The 19,271-nt window shown below is 40.1% G+C and overlaps 1 protein-coding gene across 2 annotated transcripts in view; it reads right to left on the bottom strand.

The window, feature by feature from the left end:
- Positions 1-18,403, bottom strand: part of LOC149434759 (chloride channel protein 2-like) — a 224,962-nt gene extending 206,559 nt beyond the window's left edge. Inside the window, exons 1-2 of one of the 2 annotated variants that reach the window (XM_089663427.1) lie at positions 17,216-18,403; positions 11,302-11,435 (exon numbers count right to left, since the gene is read on the bottom strand). In XM_089663427.1, coding sequence (XP_089519553.1) covers positions 11,302-11,435; positions 17,216-17,429 — 348 coding nt within the window. In that variant the 5' untranslated portion in view covers positions 17,430-18,403. The remainder of the gene's footprint in view (positions 1-11,301; positions 11,436-17,215) is intronic. The other variant, XM_089663428.1, reaches the window with a different exon arrangement.
- Positions 18,404-19,271: the final 868 nt, after the last annotated feature.

Here is a 19,271-nt window from a genome sequence, read left to right as displayed (position 1 = left end):
ATATATAGCCAGGTAAAGTCCAAGCTAGTCCTCTTTTGTGAAATTGTGACTGGAGAGAGTTCATCCAAGTACTGTCGACAAGACATGAGATGGAGAATTATGTCCGCACCCATGAATGATAAAGCAAAGGCCCAGATTTTAAAGACACAGCTCCACTTTCTCAACACTGAACACTTTAGGCCTCCTATCCAGACCTATCTGTTGCCATGCCAGCTCAGTGAAAGATTTGACACCCAGGAAACACCCAATAAGTACACATCTAGCTCGACCTAGTGATGTGATTTGCCGAATTCACTTTTTCCACACAAGAGAAGACCATTATGCAAAAAGCTAGACAGCTGGGTCCTATCAACTTCCATGGGGCAGCAATAAGTTTGCTCTCAGACGTTTATTAACACACCTAGACCAACGTCAAGCTCTGAAGCCAATGCGTACTCTTCTACGAGAGCACAACTTGCAGGTGGAAGGGAAAACCCTGCCTGTAGGGCAAGTCAGGAAGGAGGATAAAGCCCACGTCCTTTGACATCGGCAGATATCCCGCAACTACTGAAGACCTTGAAGCTCCCACAAATTGCCCCAACTGTTACTGTTTCTTCCCCACTCTTGACCTGTGAAACAGATTCCAACCACCTGATCAAATCCGGCTCCTTGACGAGATGCTCCCAAATCTCTGGCGAACTTCTTGAAGCACCCTACAGGCTCTCAAACTTCTTCCAGTTGACCAGAATACAGGTGGTAACATACCCCTATCACCTGATATAGAACACACAGCTGTACGTTTTGTACAAATCCACTTACACTCCTTGTCTGATATGGTAATCTTTCTCTCCTTCACCTATTTGCACTACAATCTGGCAAATTGCCCTTGCACCACCTAAAGAGGAGGATGTTTGTTGCATTAAGTGAATGACCACCCCAATTATACTTCACTATGGACCCTAGTGCCCTTTTTCTTATGTTAAAGGAGATTTTCCTACCTACAGTTACAGCCCCAATTCCAAAAAAGTTGGGTGCTGTGTAAAGTCTACATAAAAACATAAAGCAATGATTTGAAAATCTCAAACTCATTTTATTCACAATAGAAAACATATCAAAAGTTTAAAGTGGTTGTAAACTATTACATATATCCAGTGAACTGACTGGCCACAGGTGATACACAGATGAAACAAATCCTCCTACGCAAGCTGAATCTGTTTATCTGCAGCTCTTTGTCCCCTACATCCAAAGTGCAGAATTTACACAGGATCTCAGAGCTCTGAAAACCAGGGGGTGGAGAGCTTAAGCTACACTTAGTGAGGAGAGCTCTGAGAGTTGATTGAAGGGAAGGGATACACCCACTTCACACAGCACACAGGAAGAGAGCTAAGACTGTAAATCACAGGCTGTGCCCTCCCGTCACCATTTTTCTCTTGGTGTCAGGAAAGCTGGTCAGAAGTAATTTATGCTGATGGCAGAGGAAAGAGACAACAGACAGAAATTACATTTAGTGCTTTGGATTGAGACAAGTACACACTATACAGAGATATGTTTTGTTCATATTAGATGGCTGAGGTTTACAACCACTTTAAACTAAGAAAATGCCCGATTTAAAAAAAAAAAAAAAAAATAAGGTCAATTTTTAAATTGACAGCAGCAACACGTCTCAAAAAGGTTGAGGTTCCATTACCGAGTCAATGACCTGCAACAAGCATATAGCCATCATACATGATTGTTTCAAGTCAGTGACCTACTAGATAGTTCACACCGTACAGGATGATGGCCACAGAGTCAGCAACTTTAGGCTTGGTTCACACCAATGCATTTTTTAATGCTTTTCCCAGAAACACACTACAGTCAATTTAACATGGTTTTCTAAGGGACATGTTCACATCTGAGTTTTTCAGCTACTGCCTTTTTGGAAAGGGACAGGGACTTTTTTTAATGCAAAACAGTGTGTTTTTGGTTCAATAGAATTCAATGGACAAGCAGCAGAAACCGCATGTAGTGCGTTTACACGGTTTTCATGCATTTTTTATAATCTGCCCAGCAACAAGTTGGCCAAAAAAAAAATCATAAAAAAGCAAAATACAAAATGCTTACAAAAACATGTGTGCAAAAACGCAAAAGGCACTGCAAAGAGAACTGCAGAAACGGATCAAACGCAAACTGCATTTGTGTGAACAACGCCTAAAAGGTAACAAGAAATGGCAGCTCATATATTTATATCTCCTAGGTTCTTCCTATTAGCCTCTCCCAATACCAATTTTTCACAATACAGTTCAGGTTTTCACCTTCTACAGGCAACACTAATAGGTCTGGTGTAAGTATTTAAGATACTATTTTTTTTCCAAAGAAGCTCTCTATTGGAAAAGGGGGCCCAGGGTATTTATATCCTGTTACAAAGATCTCGGCAAAACAACAAAAAAACTGTTCAGTATAAAAACAGGTCCAATTATCCATTAAAGAGAACTGACTGCACCAATTCAGTGGCTTGACCAATAAATGACTGAAAAAGAAACAACTTGCATAAAATCCTGCCAAATCTGACCACATATTTAATTTTTGGTTAAGTATGTGTTAACCCTTACATGTTAAAACAACCCATTCCGTTTAAAATAGAAATGCAAGGTAAAAAAGGTAAAATGTGTACACACGCATTATCTATCCATCTATCTATATATATATATATATATATATATATATATATATATATATATATACACACACACACACATACACACACACATATACATACATATACACACACACACACACACATATATATACATATACACACACACACACACACACACACACCCTTGAAGTATACATACCAGGGTGGATAAAAATTGATTTTTTTTTTTTTTTTTTTTAAATCGGATTTGTTTTATTTCTATCAAATTTATTTTAATAAAATGCTTTTGGAGTAAAAATCTATCTAAATATAGTTTTCTATTTAAGATACATTAATAATTTAGTTTATTCAGCATGAAATGTAATTTAGTTATGTAGCATGAGGCTGTATATTCTGCAATATTTATATTTTTCGTAAACTCAATGAATAGCTCTGCAAGCTGAGATAACATGCACTGCATTGATGCATTCACACAATTTCACAGTAACCATGAGAAAAAACATGAAATAAAAGAATTTGAGTAGTTCTACAACTATGTGTGATTAACCTAAAATCGGTTCTGATATCGCTGTTTTACTAACTTGACAGCTTATTATTCTAAAAAGGGAACCTTCACTTGGTTTGCAAATATTAAAGATTCTAACTACCAGCAAGAATGAGTCAGATTCCTTACATATAAAGAGCATCTGTTATTTTAGATCCATCATGGCAGCGCCTATTAGCGGGTATCCACTCACCTACTGCTGCCACATCCCTCACCTTGTTGTGTCACCGCCACATCACAGCCATCCCATTAAAGTGAATGGGACTGTCAGTGAGTCAATACTAGGACAGAGGAGGAGCCTCTGCGGGACAGAGAGGACAGTGGCTCTTTAAAAATTATGATTAAATCGAGCCTTTTTCACTAGTGATTTAAATCAAATCCACCCTGATTCATACCCCTTGAAAGTTTCCACATTTTGTCATGTTACAACCAAAAATGTAAATGTATTTTATTGGGATTTTATGTGATAGACCAACACAAAGTGACACATAATTGAAGTGGAAGGAAAATAAATGGTTTTCAAAATTTTTTACAAATAAATATCTGAAAAGTGTGGCGGGCATTTGTATTCAGCCCCCTCCCCCCCCCCCAGAGTCAATACTTTGTAGAACCACCTTTCACTGCAATTACAACTGCAAGTCTTTTTGGAGATGTCTCGACCAGCTTTGCACATCTAGAGAAGGACATTTTTGCCCATTCTTCTTTGAAAAATAGCTCAAGCTCTTACAGACTGAATGGAGAGCATCTGTGAACAGCAATTTTCAAGTCTTGCCACAGATTCTCAGTTGGATTTAGGTCTGAACTTTGACTAGGACATTCTAACAAATGAATATGCTTTGATCTAAACCATTCCATTGTAGCTCTGGCTGTATGTTTAGGGTAATTGTCCTGCTGGAAGGTGAACCTCCGCCCCAGTCTCAAGTCTTTTGCAGACTAACAGGGTTTCTTCTAGGTTTGCCCTATATTTGGCTCCATCCATCTTCCCATAAACTCTGACCAGCTTCCCTGTCCCTGCTAAAGAAAAGCATCCCAACAACATTATGCTGCCACAACCAAGTTTCACAGTGGGGATGGTGTGTTCAGGGTGATGTGCAGTGTTAGTTTTCCACCACACATCGCGGTTTGCTTTTAGGCCAGAACATTCCATTTTGGTCTCATCTGACCAGAGCACCTTCTTCCACATTTGCTGTGTCCCCCCAAAAGGTTTGTCGCAAACTTTCTTTCAACAATGGCATTCTTCTTGCCACTCTTCCATAAAGGCCAGATTTTTGGAGTGCACAACTAATAGCTGTCCTTTGGACAGATTCTCCCACCTGAGCTGTGGATCTCTGCAGCTCTTCTAGAGTTACCAAGGGCCTCTTGGCTGCTTCTCTGATTAATGCTCTCCTTGCCTGGCCTGTCTGTTTAGGTGGACGGCCATGTCTAGGTAGGTTTGCAGTTGTGCCATACTCTATTTTCGGATGTTGGACTGAAAAGTGCTCCGTGAGATGTTCAAAGCTTGGGATATTTTTTTTTGATAACCTAACCCCTAACCCTGCTTTAAACGTCTCCACAACTTTATCCCTGACCTGTCAGGTGTGTTCCTTAACCTTCGTGATGCTGTTTGTTCACTAATGTTCTCTAACAAACCTCTGAGGGCTTCACAGAACAGCTGTATTTGTACTGGAGATAAAATTAGACACAGGTGGACTCTATTTACTAATTAGGTGACTTCTGAAGGAAACTAATTCCACTAGATTTTAGTTAGGGGTATTAGAATAAAGGGGGCTGAATACAAATGCACGCCACACTTTTCAGATATTTGAAAACCATTTATCATTTTCCTTCCACTTCACAATCATGTGCCACTGTGTCTATTACATAAAATACCAATCAAATACATTTACGTTTTTGGTTGTAATATGTCAAAATGTGGAAAGTTTCAAAGGGTATGAATACTTTTTCAAGTCACTGATTATATTAAAAAAAAAAAATTTCTATTTACAAATTATTACATAAAAAGCTCTGTTCTCAGATGCACACAGTCAGGTCCATAAATATTGGGACATCGACACAATTCTAACATTTTTGGCTCTATACACCACCACAATGGATTTGAAATGAAACAAACAAGATGTGCTTTAACTGCAGACTGTCAGCTTTAATTTGAGGGCATTTACATCCAAATCAGGTGAACGGTGTATGAATTACAACAGTTTGTATATGTGCCTCCCACTTGTTAAGGGGACAAAAGTAATGGGACAATTGGCTTCTCAGCTGTTCCATGGCCAGGTGTGTGTTATTCCCTCATTATGCCAATTACAAAGAGCAGATAAAAGGTCCAGAGTTAATTTCAAGTGTGCTATTTGCATTTGGAATCTGTTGCTGCCAACTCTCAAGATGAGATCCAAAGAGCTGTCACTATCAGTGAAGCAAGCCATCATTAGGCTGAAAAAACTAAACAAACCCATCAGAGAGATAGCAAAAACATTAGGCGTGGCCAAAACAACTGTTTGGAACATTCTAAAAAAGAAGGAACGCACCGGTGAGCACAGCAACACCAAAAGACCCGGAAGACCACGGAAAACAACTGTGGTGGATGACCGAAGAATTCTTTCCCTGGTGAAGAAAACACCCTTCACAACAGTTGGCCAGATCAAGAACACTCTCCAGGAGGTAGGTGTATGTGTGTCAAAGTCAACAATCAAGAGAAGACTTCACCAGAGTGAATACAGAGGGTTCACCACAAGATGTAAACCATTGGTGAGCCTCAAAAACAGGAAGGCCAGATTAGAGTTTGCCAAACGACATCTAAAAAAGCCTTCACAGTTCTGGAACAACATCCTATGTACAGATGAGACAAAGATCAACTTGTACCAGAGTGATGGGAAGAGAAGAGTATGGAGAAGGAAAGGAACTGCTCATGATCCTAAGCATACCACCTCATCAGTGAAGCATGGTGGTGGTAGTGTCATGGCGTGGGCATGTATGGCTGCCAATGGAACTGGTTCTCTTGCATTTATTGATGATGCGACTGCTGACAAAAGCAGCAGGATGAATTCTGAAGTGTTTCGGGTAATATTATCTGCTCATATTCAGCCAAATGCTTCAGAACTCATTGGACGCCGCTTCACAGTGCAGATGGACAATGACCCAAAGCATACTGCAAAAGCAACCAAAGAGTTTTTTAAGGGAAAGAAGTGGAATGTTATGCAATGGCCAAGTCAATCACCTGACCTGAATCCGATTGAGCATGCATTTCACTTGCTGAAGACAAAACTGGAGGGAAAATGCCCCAAGAACAAGAAGGAACTGAAGACAGTTGCAGTAGAGGCCTGGCAGAGCATCACCAGGGATGAAACCCAGCGTCTGGTGATGTCTATGCATTCCAGACTTCAGGCTGTAATTGACTGCAAAGGATTTGCAACCAAGTATTAAAAAGTGAAAGTTTGATTTATGATTATTATTCTGTCCCATTACTTTTGGTCCCTTAACAAGTGGGAGGCACATATGCAAACTGTTGTAATTCCTACACCGTTCACCTGATTTGGATGTAAATACCCTCAAATTAAAGCTGACAGTCTGCAGTTAAAGCACATCTTGTTTGTTTCATTTCAAATCCATTGTGGTGGTGTATATAGCCAAAAAAGTTAGAATTGTGTCAATGTCTCTCCTTGTGCATCTAGCAGCAATCCTGTGCCTCCACTCTTCACCACTGAGCACTCCACCAAGCGGAATATTAAAGCCTCTTACCAAAGGTTTAAACCCATATACAGAAGGTCTAAATCCGCTTAAGGGAAAGAACCCTCATTGGATGAATGGATGGATGAATAGGTCACCGCTCAGCTTCAAATAATGGACTGTCAGTCAGCATACCAAATGGCTACAGGTATCATACTCTAGTGATGCTCCAAACGCAACTTTACACCAAAGAATAAATCATCCAGCTCCCAGCAAAGTTGATTCAAATATACCATGCAAAAGGAAGGGGATCGCTCAACGTATAGCAGTAAAAAACATTTTTAAATAAGACATCTACTTACAATTGAGAGAAAAGAATCCAGGCATATCGTATAAATAGCATCGCGCTCCCCAGCAGGTGTGATGACGTCTCCACTAAACATCCGCCCAACGCATTTCGCCCAAACAGTCGTCATGACCAGGGCAATGACTATTAGGAAACTTGGCCTTCTCAAACAGCATCCTTACTGCTGAGCTGGCAATGCCCATTATTTACCAAGGCACTGGGAAGATGGCCAAGTTCGAGTTCAATTGCTAACTTAATGGAAATCATGGCAAGCTTTCAAGGTACAATATTTCAATAAAAGGAACTTTCCTTCCATTAATCTAATGAATACACACATTAAATTGGAATACTTACAAATTCTGCAATCTGCAAGCTCATGAACCATACCCCCGGTCGCCTCCCTCTGTGACTCCCCTTGCTCCCCCCCCCCTTTTTTTTTTGTTTCTCTCTCTCCCCTTCCCATCCCTTGTTCCTCTTTACACATCTCCCTTTTACTCCTTTCCCAATTTCTGCCCTAGGAAAATTACCAAAAAATGTTTTTGGAGAGCTCCTTCACTGACAGTATAGCAGACAGGCAGCACCCACCTTGTTTCTAAATATTTCTTACCACAAAGTTGCAAAATTCTCCCAGTTATATGGAATTGTTTTATTTTAGCACTATCTGCCTTCGAGAAACACAACCTCTGATCAAACAATTTCTTACATACGTTTCACTGTATGCATTACATTTATGTTTGCCGCACCAGATGTACCAACATACCACTTATGTTCAAACTGTAATTTTTGGATGCAAACCTTCTAAATAAAGAATTAAAAAAAAAAAAAAAAAAAGGGACTATTCGAAGAGACCTGTGCCTTTAACCACTTGCCACCCACCCACAGTACATTTACAGCACAAGCAGGCTGAGCAACGTACTGGTATGTTGTGGCCAAACTTCCGGGTTTGGGAGGCCCATGCTGTGATTGGGCACAGCACAAGCTTGGCAGCTGATTTCAGCCAATGAATAACGGCTTAAATCAGATGATCGGCAGTGTCCAATCTCACACAGTTCTGTGTTTACAAAACAGGGAACAGTGATCTGGCTGTTTATTCTCCCTGCAAAGCAAAGAGAATAAACAGTCATACATTAAAGTAAAAGCAGCACATATTACACACATTACACACTGTTAAGAACACAATTAACCTCTTAAATGCCCCTAGATGGTAACCCACTTCCCAGCCAGTGTCATTAGTACAGTGACAGTGTACAGTATTAGCACTGATCACCGATTAGTGTCACTATTGATGTCAGTGTCAGTCAGTGTAACTCTCAGCCAGTGTCAGCTAGCGCCAGTTTGTCCGCCACACTATCACAGTCCCACTACAAGTCACTGATCACCGCCATTGCCAGTATAGCATCATAGCTGCATAAATTCCAGGATATATACCATAATTTGTAGATGTTATAACTTTCACACAAACCAATATACACTTGTTAGGATTTTCTTGTTTTACCAAATGTAGTAGAATACATTTTGGCCTGAATTTATGGGGAAAAAAAATGTTTTGATTTATTTTCTTTGATATGTTTTATAACAAAGTAGAAAATATTGGGTGTTTTTTCCAAAATGTTTGGTCTTCGTTTATATAAAAAAATTAAGATAGAGAACTCATCAAATACCACAAAAAGAAAGCGCTATTTGTGTGGAAAGGAAAAAAAAACAAAAAAACATTTGGGTACAGTGTTGCAGGAGTGTGCAATTGGCAGTTAAACTAGCGCAGTGCATGGTCATAAATGGGGTAAAACCTTCCAAAGCTTAAGTGGTTACATTTTGCTATGTTTGACACAGCAGTTAGCCATCAAAACTATTACCTTCACTCAGTTTTGTCATCTTGAGAAAGTATAATTTGTATCTATTCCATGTCTAACACAAGACCATACTTCAACATATATATTTAGAAAACTGATGAGGGAAGGGGAGGTGCAGATTTTGGGTGTTCTGTTAAAAGTATATGTATCCTTTAAATCCCATGTACAGCCTCAAATGACAAATTGCATTTCCTTCGTTTGCTTACAATTAGGTCATGGCATGCAGACTTAGACAAAGCACAGGACTTATTACAAGTTCTCACGCCATATGCCAAGGCTCAATTACGGTCTTTCATTTAATGATATGACGGAATATGGCACACAATAATTTCTCAATTATATTCAGTTTAATAACAGCTGATGCTTTAAAACGTATGCCGTGAGCCTTTATAATGTAAAGATTACTTTTAAAAAAAAATGTTACCGTATTATATATAAACAAAAGATGGCCATGCTCAGAGTTGTCAAACAGAATAATAAGGTGGAATGTTTATGCAGGAATCCCTGTGACCTTAAAATTATTTGAAGGGTTTGTCCAGAGTAAACGTTGAAAAAGTCATGGTCATGGAAATGCTGAACCTCAGCTTAAAAACAGTAAAATATATGAATGTTTTAACACCCAAATCAAAGAATTAAAAAAAATATCTACCCTTGCAGTACCATACCCAGCAATCCCCCCCCCCCCCCCCCCAAGCATTGCAAGGGTAATTTCCCATTACCATTAGAGGATGAAGAAAAATGTAGAATACTTACCTTACTCCAGCAAGCTTTTTCAATGTGTGTGACTGGTCCCCAGAGGCATCTTGTCTTTGAAGTGCTCCAGCCAGTGGTCACACAAATGATGCCATCGACTACAACGCAAGGCCGATAGCCCTACATAGTACGTATGGACAGAAATGGATGGTTCAAAAGACGGAGCAGAGGAATGATAAGTAATACACCTTTTTTCTCAACCCCTAGAGTTCATGAGTATTTAACCCTTGCAAAGTGAGGGAGCCCCACTGCAGGGATAGTATTTTTTGTAATTCCCGGGCTTTAAAGCGGTAGTAAGCTCTACCACTTTCTTATTGGAACACACTCTGTGCTTCTGCTTTTATCAACCAAGAAAAGAATGCAGTAACTGCTCTCCCCAACCCCGCTCCCCCAAACCTCATGCATAACATCCAGTGATATGCCACACCTATCAGGAGGGTTTGAGGCTATGTAGAATACCCTGGGTATTTGCAGTGAAGCGTCATCAGGGGCAAGCTGCTAGAAGGTGGAAGAGACAGCCGGTTCCCTGATGAAGAATTCTGCAAAGAAGATGGCGGCATGGCATGGGAGCTGGAGTGCTGCAGCTTTCAGTGGATTGGTGTAGGACAATTCTGTATTAGCTGGATGGAGGTGATATGTTATTTGTGCTCAACCCAGCAATCAAAATAAGAGGGTTAGGAGTAGATTTAGCCCCAGAGGTGAAGATCCTCTTTTAGTATTTTTCCCTTTGGCAGATCATTCTGCCCCCATGAGTCTTGCTTTTCCAGCATCTCACTACAAGTAAAAGGTTAACAACCTGTTACAGGTCCTAAAATAAAACTTTCCTAATATTATATGTCGGATATTTCCCTGGTATCACAATTACTATTATTGCCATAGGTAACTAGTAATGTTTCTAGTAAACTAAGGTCATGTTTCTTATCTGAGTTTTCTCCTTAAGCCAGCCATACATGGATCAAAATTCGGCCAGTTAACCAGGAACTGGCTGGGATTTGATCCATGTATGGGCAGGCTGATCCATCGATCGACTTGGATACAACCAGCCGGTCAGATTTTTTTTACATTCGATTGCTGCCAGCAGCTATAGCCACGAGCAGCAGCCATTTTGTTCTGCCCACCGGGAAGACACCCCGAGCATCCCCCCTCCCCGTCAGCAGAACACAATAATGCTGCGGAGGGCATTCCCCCATCAACACTGTGTTGGAGGAATTAAGTGATTTTCTTTCCTTCCAAACAAATAATCTATGGGCTGCTTTATAATTACAGTATACTTCTTGTAACCCATCCTTTCTTTTGGATAACTCTGAAACGAATCCAGTACATCTATAATGCCTTCCACATTCACCCTTTGCTGGAACACTCACATTTTACTTCTAGCAGCATTATAAATGATGCCAACAGAGCATATGTGGGGGACTCATCTGGGTTTCTAATTAGAAGTCAGCAGGATACACCTTTACGATAAGTATGGCACAAACCAAATAAACCAGAAGTTGTTGAATGCTTAAAAACACCTTAAAAGCACCACACTCACTTCTTTTCCAAGTGGCATTCCACTACCAAGGGCACAAGTTAGTCCAATGACTTTGGCAATAAATGTTTTAAGGGTAAGATATTCTTTTAGCACCACACCACGCAAGATGGTTTTCATCTCCGGAATACCAGAACCTAGAAAAGATATAACAAGGTGATAATGAGCAAGTGTCTACTGAAGGAAAAAGGCATGTAACAATTTGTGACACAAAATGGTAGCAGTGATTGCAATAAGCTATGAAGCACTCTGGTGACACCTGCCCCTAGCACCATATTTGTTAAAAGGATTCAGGTTCACTGAACTGTTACAATTTTAGGGATTACCAAAAGAAAGCAGACAAACAGGCTAGCATGGGTATAGCTGAAAGATTTCTATTAGAACAGATGACAGGTGTAACAGGGCAAAATCATTGGAACAGCTACTGTACTTCTATTTCAAGGATGACTAAAAGCCTATTTATGAAAACATGCATATTTCGTTGTTCTAGCATAATGAAAAACTATCTTTAACAGCTTATATCAAAGTGAATAGGTGCAGCGCTAGATAACGATGAATATATTCGGTATATACTGTATTATACGATTTTAGCAAGTGCAAAATAGATAATATCACCTAATGGTGATTATTAGTGACTAGATCGTTCAAGGTGATAAAATCGTGTGGATCCTGAGGGATCCCAATTCCAGGTGTGCAGGTGTCCTGATCCGGGAGTGATAGATGTGATTCAAATGAATGAAATACGCACTCACCAGAAGTGCGTTTAAAATACGCAATATGAAATCCTGCGTCATCAAGCAGTAAATAGGTCATCCGTTCCCAGGTCAGGTCACACCATGAATCACCATCCAGGCTCATCAGCATAAAGGTTCCCTGGTCCGTTAGCATGTATCACCATCTGGGGTCATCTATTTTCTGTATGGGCGCTGCGAATGACGGCACTCACTCGGAGAGCCCAATGAGAGACCACATAGCGTGATACTGTATAAGGTACCTTTATTCCAGATAGTGGGTACAATCAATAATATAGCAATAAAAAGGTACTGACCATGTATTCAGGATGGCCACCAGCGGTGGTCAGATGTCCGGTTGCTGTAGCCCGCTGACACGTTTCGTGCAAAGCACATAGTCATAGGGAGAAAGGGCTTACAAAAATTAAGCCCTTTCTCCCTATGACTATGTGCTTTGCACGAAACGCGTCAGAAGGGCTACAGCAACCGGACATCTGACCACCGCTGGTGGCCATCCTGAATACATGGTCAGTACCTTTTTATTAAAAAAAAAAATAATAAATATATATATATATATATATATATATATATATATATATATATATATATATAGTGCAGCGCTCAAACCTAACTCAAGTACTACAATAACTGTGCTCACATGCAATAGTGACACAAAATTAATCAAACTCAAATCATTAAGTGAAATATCCTTATTTATAAGTGCCACTCTATATCAATCCCTATCCCTTCGTGCCCACATAATCAAACAGATATATATAAAAATAAACAAGTTCTCATTTAAAAAATGATAATTATTTTCACAGTGCTCCAAGTGTAGTGACGTGACCACACTTTATATATTAATCATAAAAGTCCAAAGAAAATGTCCATAAATACTAATGGTAAATACATGCAATGTGCAAAAAAATTGTGCAAAACAAATGTGTTCTTGTTCCACAGCAGTGCCACTCTTCCCCTCCTAAGGCTAGATTGCCTCCTCACCTCCTTACACTGACCCCTAAGGGCCAAACAGCTTTCAGGATCAATCTGGATCCTTATCCCCTGGAGATCAGCACTTCTCCTGCCGTTGTGGATCACTTTAGGGTACTTCCATTACCCCCACTCAGAAGCCTCTAGAGAATAATTGCTCACCACCCAGTGAGCAGGAAAGAAGAATCCTCTAAGTGCAGTATTTAGAGCCAATAAAACACTTTAATGGTACTGTTCACAAACATATAGCCACTCACATATGTCCATATTCTTCCTTAGCCAGTATGTGGGTGTGCTGCATGTAATCAGAAGGACTTCCTGGGTATACCAAGATGGCGGCTGGTGCCAGAAGAGCGTCACCGCGTACCGGAAGTTGGCGTGCTAACGTGCCTACGCGTTACGTCACTGTCACTCGTGACTTCCTCTGGGCATTACCCTAGGCACGTCTATCCTCCCTTAAATAGCCATCAGTCCTTCTGATTACATGCAGCACACCCACATACTGGCTAAGGAAGAATATGGACATATGTGAGTGGCTATATGTTTGTGAACAGTACCATTAAAGTGTTTTATTGGCTCTAAATACTGCACTTAGAGGATTCTTCTTTCCTGCTCACTGGGTGGTGAGCAATTATTCTCTAGAGGCTTCTGAGTGGGGGTAATGGAAGTACCCTAAAGTGATCCACGACGGCAGGAGAAGTGCTGATCTCCAGGGGATAAGGATCCAGATTGATCCTGAAAGCTGTTTGGCCCTTAGGGGTCAGTGTAAGGAGGTGAGGAGGCAATCTAGCCTTAGGAGGGGAAGAGTGGCACTGCTGTGGAACAAGAACACATTTGTTTTGCACAATTGTTTTTGCACATTGCATGTATTTACCATTAGTATTTATGGACATTTTCTTTGGACTTTTATGATTAATATATAAAGTGTGGTCACGTCACTACACTTGGAGCACTGTGAAAATAAATCATTTTTTAAAGGAGAACTTGTTTATTTTTATATATATCTATTTGATTATGTGGGCACGAAGGGATAGGGATTAATATAGAGTGGCACTTATAAATAAGGATATTTAACTTAATGATTTGAGTTTGATTAATTTTGTGTCACTATTGCATGTGAGCACAGTTATTGTAGTACTTGAGTTAGGTTTGAGCGCTGCACTATATATATATATTTTTAATACACTGTTTGGGTAGCAGGTTAAGTGCTGGCAGCTTATAGTAGGTGTATTTCCCTTTTGCGCAGGAGGATCTCTGTTTATATTCCAGTACCTTTTTATTGCTATATTATTGATTGTACCCACTATCTAGAATAAAGGTACCTTATACAGCATCATGCTATGTGGTCTCTCATTGGGCTCTCCGAGTGAGTGCCGTCATTCGCAGCGCCCATACAGAAAAGAGATGACCCCAGATGGTGATACATGCTAACGAACCAGGGAACCTTTATGCTGATGAGCCTGGATGGCGATTCATGGTGTGACCTGACCTGGGAACGGATGACCTATTTACTACTTGATGATGCAGGATTTCATATTGCGTATTTTAAACGCACTTCTGGTGAGTGCGTATTTCATTCATTTGAATCACATCATCTATCACTCCCGGATCAGGACACCCGCACACCTGGAATTGGGATCCCTCAGGATCCACACGATTTTATCACCTTGAACTATCTAGTCACTAATAATCACCATTAGGTGATATTATCTATTTTGCACTTGCTAAAATTGTATAATACAGTATATACCATATATATTCATCATTATCTAGCGCTGCACCTATTCACTTTGATATATATTGTACTGGAGGTTTTCTTGTGGTTACCTTTTTGGTGTTCCAGAAGCTTGATCTTTACTCTCTAAATCTAAAGGTAGCGCTCGCTTAGCATCCCTTTGTTGTATCTTTAACAGCTGCATTTGCATTTTTGAGACAGTTAATAAAAATCATCCTCATAAGAAAATTAATTCAACAATTTATTCCTAAAGGGTGAGGGTGGTGTAAAGTAAAAGAGCAAAACACATGTTTGAATTTAACAAGCAATTGTCAGATTAAGCAGAGAGTTTATGCATTCACTTTGCGAATGTCTCAGTGTTTGGGCGAAAGTCAGGAATATAATGCTTGTAATATGTGTGAAATGTCAGTTTATATTGCCTTTCACAGGGAGAATACAACATTGACTATTATATTATTGAAAGTTTACAAAACTTTCAAGTGTTCATTTCAAACCACCCAAAAGGGGGTGAAAGTCCATGTTATTAGGAGTGATGAGAGCTACACTGATGTTTGTTGTAGACATATGTGAGGACCAGTGTTGCAACTTTTCAGCAGTGGTATCTACACTATGATGATAGTGGCACAACCTGTCCAAGGGTTGGATGCTGACCTTGATTTCAGTAAGAAAATGAATGACACGTGTGCACTTTGTACCTGGAATTGACACACAAGAGTCAAATGCAGCCAGGGCAAAAAAGTGTTGGGACAGTACAGTATGTATATTTGAACATGTAGGCTCATTGCAACCATGCATACTCCAGGACTGATCTATTCATATAATGCATGCATATAATAATGTAAAAAGAAAGACATTAGCCACGCTGCTTAATAGCTTAAAGCTATTAAAAGACATACTAAGTTCAACACTGTTCTCTGGCTAAGCTGGATACCTGTAGCAACCCCTAAAGAAAAAAAAAAAAAAAAAAAAAAAAAAGGCACAACTGTTAAAGTAAATCTGTTCTGAGAAAAATACAGAGTTCTCCTTGTAATGTGTTGACACTGCCATACTATTGCAATAGCTTCAATACATTCTGACTCACGAAACCATAACAAACAAAAGTACATGAAGTACATAAAAACTCCTTTTCTGCACACTTGTTCTAGGTAAGGGTCTGTGTCAATGCCATTCATTTAAATACTTCTGAGATCATTCAAAATTCATTAACATGGACTTCCACGGAAATTAAAAAGTTGGTCTAAGCAAGAAAAAGCTGGTCTACACAGGCCAGACCTAAATGGCTCAAACATTTATCATTCAATCACAATGAAAGCCAGGCAACTACAAGTTTCAAAGAGCTCAGCAATAAAAGGCTATGTATTTTTCTAGCACGTTTAATTTAATTAGCCATGAAACTCTAAAGAAAGAAGGGCAGCAAAAGGGTCCTGGAGTTCCTACCACAGAAGAATCCTACAGGAATCCTCCTGTAAGGTTCCTTGCAGCAATGACTCTTACCCTAGGTTCACACCTAAGCGGTTTCCACAGCGTTTTGCAAAAACGCACTACAGTCCATTTAACATGATTTCCTATGGTACACATTCACATCTCCGCGTTTTCACCCGGTGTGTTTTTTGGAAATGGTCAGGGATTTTTCTAAATGCGTAAGTTTGCATGTTTGGCTCTATAGACTTCAATGGAAACACTGAAGAAAAGAGAAAAGCATGTAGTGTGTTTTTTTCTGCATTTTAATCTGCCTAGCAACAAGAAAAAAAAAAAAAAAAAATTTAAAAAAGAAAAAAAAAAACGCAGCGAAAAGCAGATGTGTCAAAACGTAAAGCGCACTGCAGAAACAGGTCAATCACAAACTACATAGGTGTGAACCTAGCCTTACAGGTGACCTTAGGCTCCATTCACACTTGTGTGACTTGTCATGAGATTTTGGACACAAAGTCGCACCCATTGTTTTCAATGACACCTATATCTATACAACTAAGTTGCAGAGACTTTGAAAAGGTTTGAGTGCTAGAGAGTGTCACTCCAAAGTTGCACTAGAATTCGTGCAACTTTGGAGTTGCACAAGTGTGAATGGAGCCTTAATATTTATAGAGTTGTATGTACAACTTTTACAAATATTATATTGTATAAAAACATTATCTTTATTTTATTGGTCCTAGGAGAAAAGTAAATGCTGCAAAATGACGACAACAAGTACATTTCACAAAATGTTTTACTTTTTAAAGTGAATAAACTGGGACAAACCGAAGAGATATGAATTACCCTGCTAAACAGTAGGATTTCTTTATTGCCACAAGGTGCAAGTCAATGGGGTTGCTAAATAGCTATCCAACAAGTACCCTATACTTTCAAGTTTTGAAGGAAATATTAATTGTACTACTATTTCTCAGGCCGTTCAGTTCAAACATCTTCATAAAAGTCTCATACAACAGTTAATAACTCAACACAAATTAAGTATTGCACATACCCACAGCCTGAGGCGCCATGATCTGTGTGAATCCTGCAGAGAAAGTGATGAGGACGACAGGATATGTAACCCAAGCCAAGTATTGCAGAAAAATATTATTCTCCAAACCTCCATACATCCACTTGTGAGCTGTGAATGAAGACCGAATAGAAAACAATGCTTTACATAGACAATAAAGGTGGTGAAAGACTGGCTGAAACGGAAGATGACTCATAAACCTATGCACATAATAGCATCATTCACAAGAGCCATAGGACTTGCCTATGCCAGGTTTCCTGTATCTGCTGAACTTTTTTCCTGCTCTGTTGTCTATGTCCTTCAACAAGGCTGCTTCCTTCACGGATGTTTCAGTACATTGTGGCCAATAATAAAGGGACAATTTTGGACAATGCCAAAATGACTACATATTGAACATAGGATCACTATAACCTTCCTACCTTCACCTGTATATACTCAGTTTATTTTCAGCTACCTCATATAATAAATGTAAAAGTTTTCTGCAAAACAGCATAATCCCTAATTGAATGTGACAAACAGATTTTCATAAAATCACTAAAAGAACGTAAAGGAGAAGATATTTCCAAGTGTAGTCTGGATTTATCTATTAGGAATGCTTGATATCATATTTGAAATTTAGAAAGGGTACCCATTACAAATGAACTATACAACTACCGCTGTACTGTGAACTCAAGACTTAGGCCTGCTTCACACAAGTGCGATTTAAAATGCAACTTTAAAAGCAGATATTGGCATGACAAGAAATCACATATTTTCAATGGTGTCTGTTTACATCAATGTGATTCAGCACAGCTCGATTTTGGAATAGGTTCTTGTGCTACTCCGGTGCAGTTGTAGTGTAATTTTGGCCCCACAAAGTATACAAACCTTAACCACTTCCAGCCTGGCCACTGTATATAAAGGACAGAGCAGAACAAGCGTCGATCTGGGGGGGACATACCTGGTGCATGGCGCAATCCTGTGACCGCTGTGTCACCAATCCAAATACAGAACAACGGCGCTCTGCCCTGGTATCGTGTGATCACTCTGACCAATCACAAGCCCTGTTGTAAACATGGATGCCATTCACACATCATTCATGTGTGTTTTATACAGCCAGTGAGAACTACTGTTATCTCTGTGATTGGTCACAGTGATCACATGGCAAAGGGACAAGCACCGCCTCCCTGTACCATGTGACAGCTGTAGCCAAATCATAGAGTTCAGTTGTTCTCAGTGGCTGCATGAATGCAGCCGAGAACTGTCAGAAATGTTTGCTTATACAGCCATCAAGGCTAAGCAATCGCAGTGCATAAATAAATATCACATACACACCCCTGGCCAAAATTTTGAGAATGACACAAATATTAATTTTCACAGTGCTTCAGTGTTTTTAGATCTTTTTGACAGATGTTACTGTGGTATACTGAAGTATAATTACAAGCATTTCATAAGTGTCAATGGCTTTTATTGATAATTACATTAAGTTTATGCAGAGTCATTATTTGCAGTGTTGACCCTTCTTTTTCAAGACCTCTGCAATCCGCCTTGGCATGCTGTCAAACGTCTTGGCTACATCTTGACTGATAATAATAATTACCGTATTTTTCGCACCATAAGACGCACTTTTTTCCCCCAAAAAAAGGGGGGAAAATGTCAGTGCGTCTTATGGAGCGAATATGGAGCGGCCGGTCCGGTATTTCCACTACCGCCGTGTCAGAATACCGGGCCGGCCGCTCAGCTCTACAGCGGGACCTTATAGAGATGACTGCTGACCTTTGGGGAGGGGGGGGGCGGGTACCTGAATTTGACAGATACCCGCTCCCACTTCCGTGGAGTTGTTCTTTCATCTTACCCGTTCCTCTATCCAGCGGCGCGGTCTTCCCGGCTTCTGCAGTGTGGGCATGACAGCCGGGTGCCAAGTGCGTATGCGCAGGAAGCGGTGCTTTTTGTGAATGGTAAGGCGGCACCTGGGACACATGACAGATCCCAGAAGCCGCCGGACCAATCACAAAGCGCAAGTGCTTCTCGCTCATGCGCACTGGGCACCCGGCTGTCA

The sequence above is a fragment of the Staurois parvus genome, unplaced genomic scaffold, assembly GCF_062004578.1.
Source record: "Staurois parvus isolate SC_StPar_1 unplaced genomic scaffold, SC_StPar_1.0 ptg001686l, whole genome shotgun sequence".
NCBI lineage: Eukaryota > Metazoa > Chordata > Amphibia > Anura > Ranidae > Staurois > Staurois parvus.
Note: the sequence above shows the minus strand (reverse complement) of the source record. Positions and strands in the feature narration are given on the sequence as shown.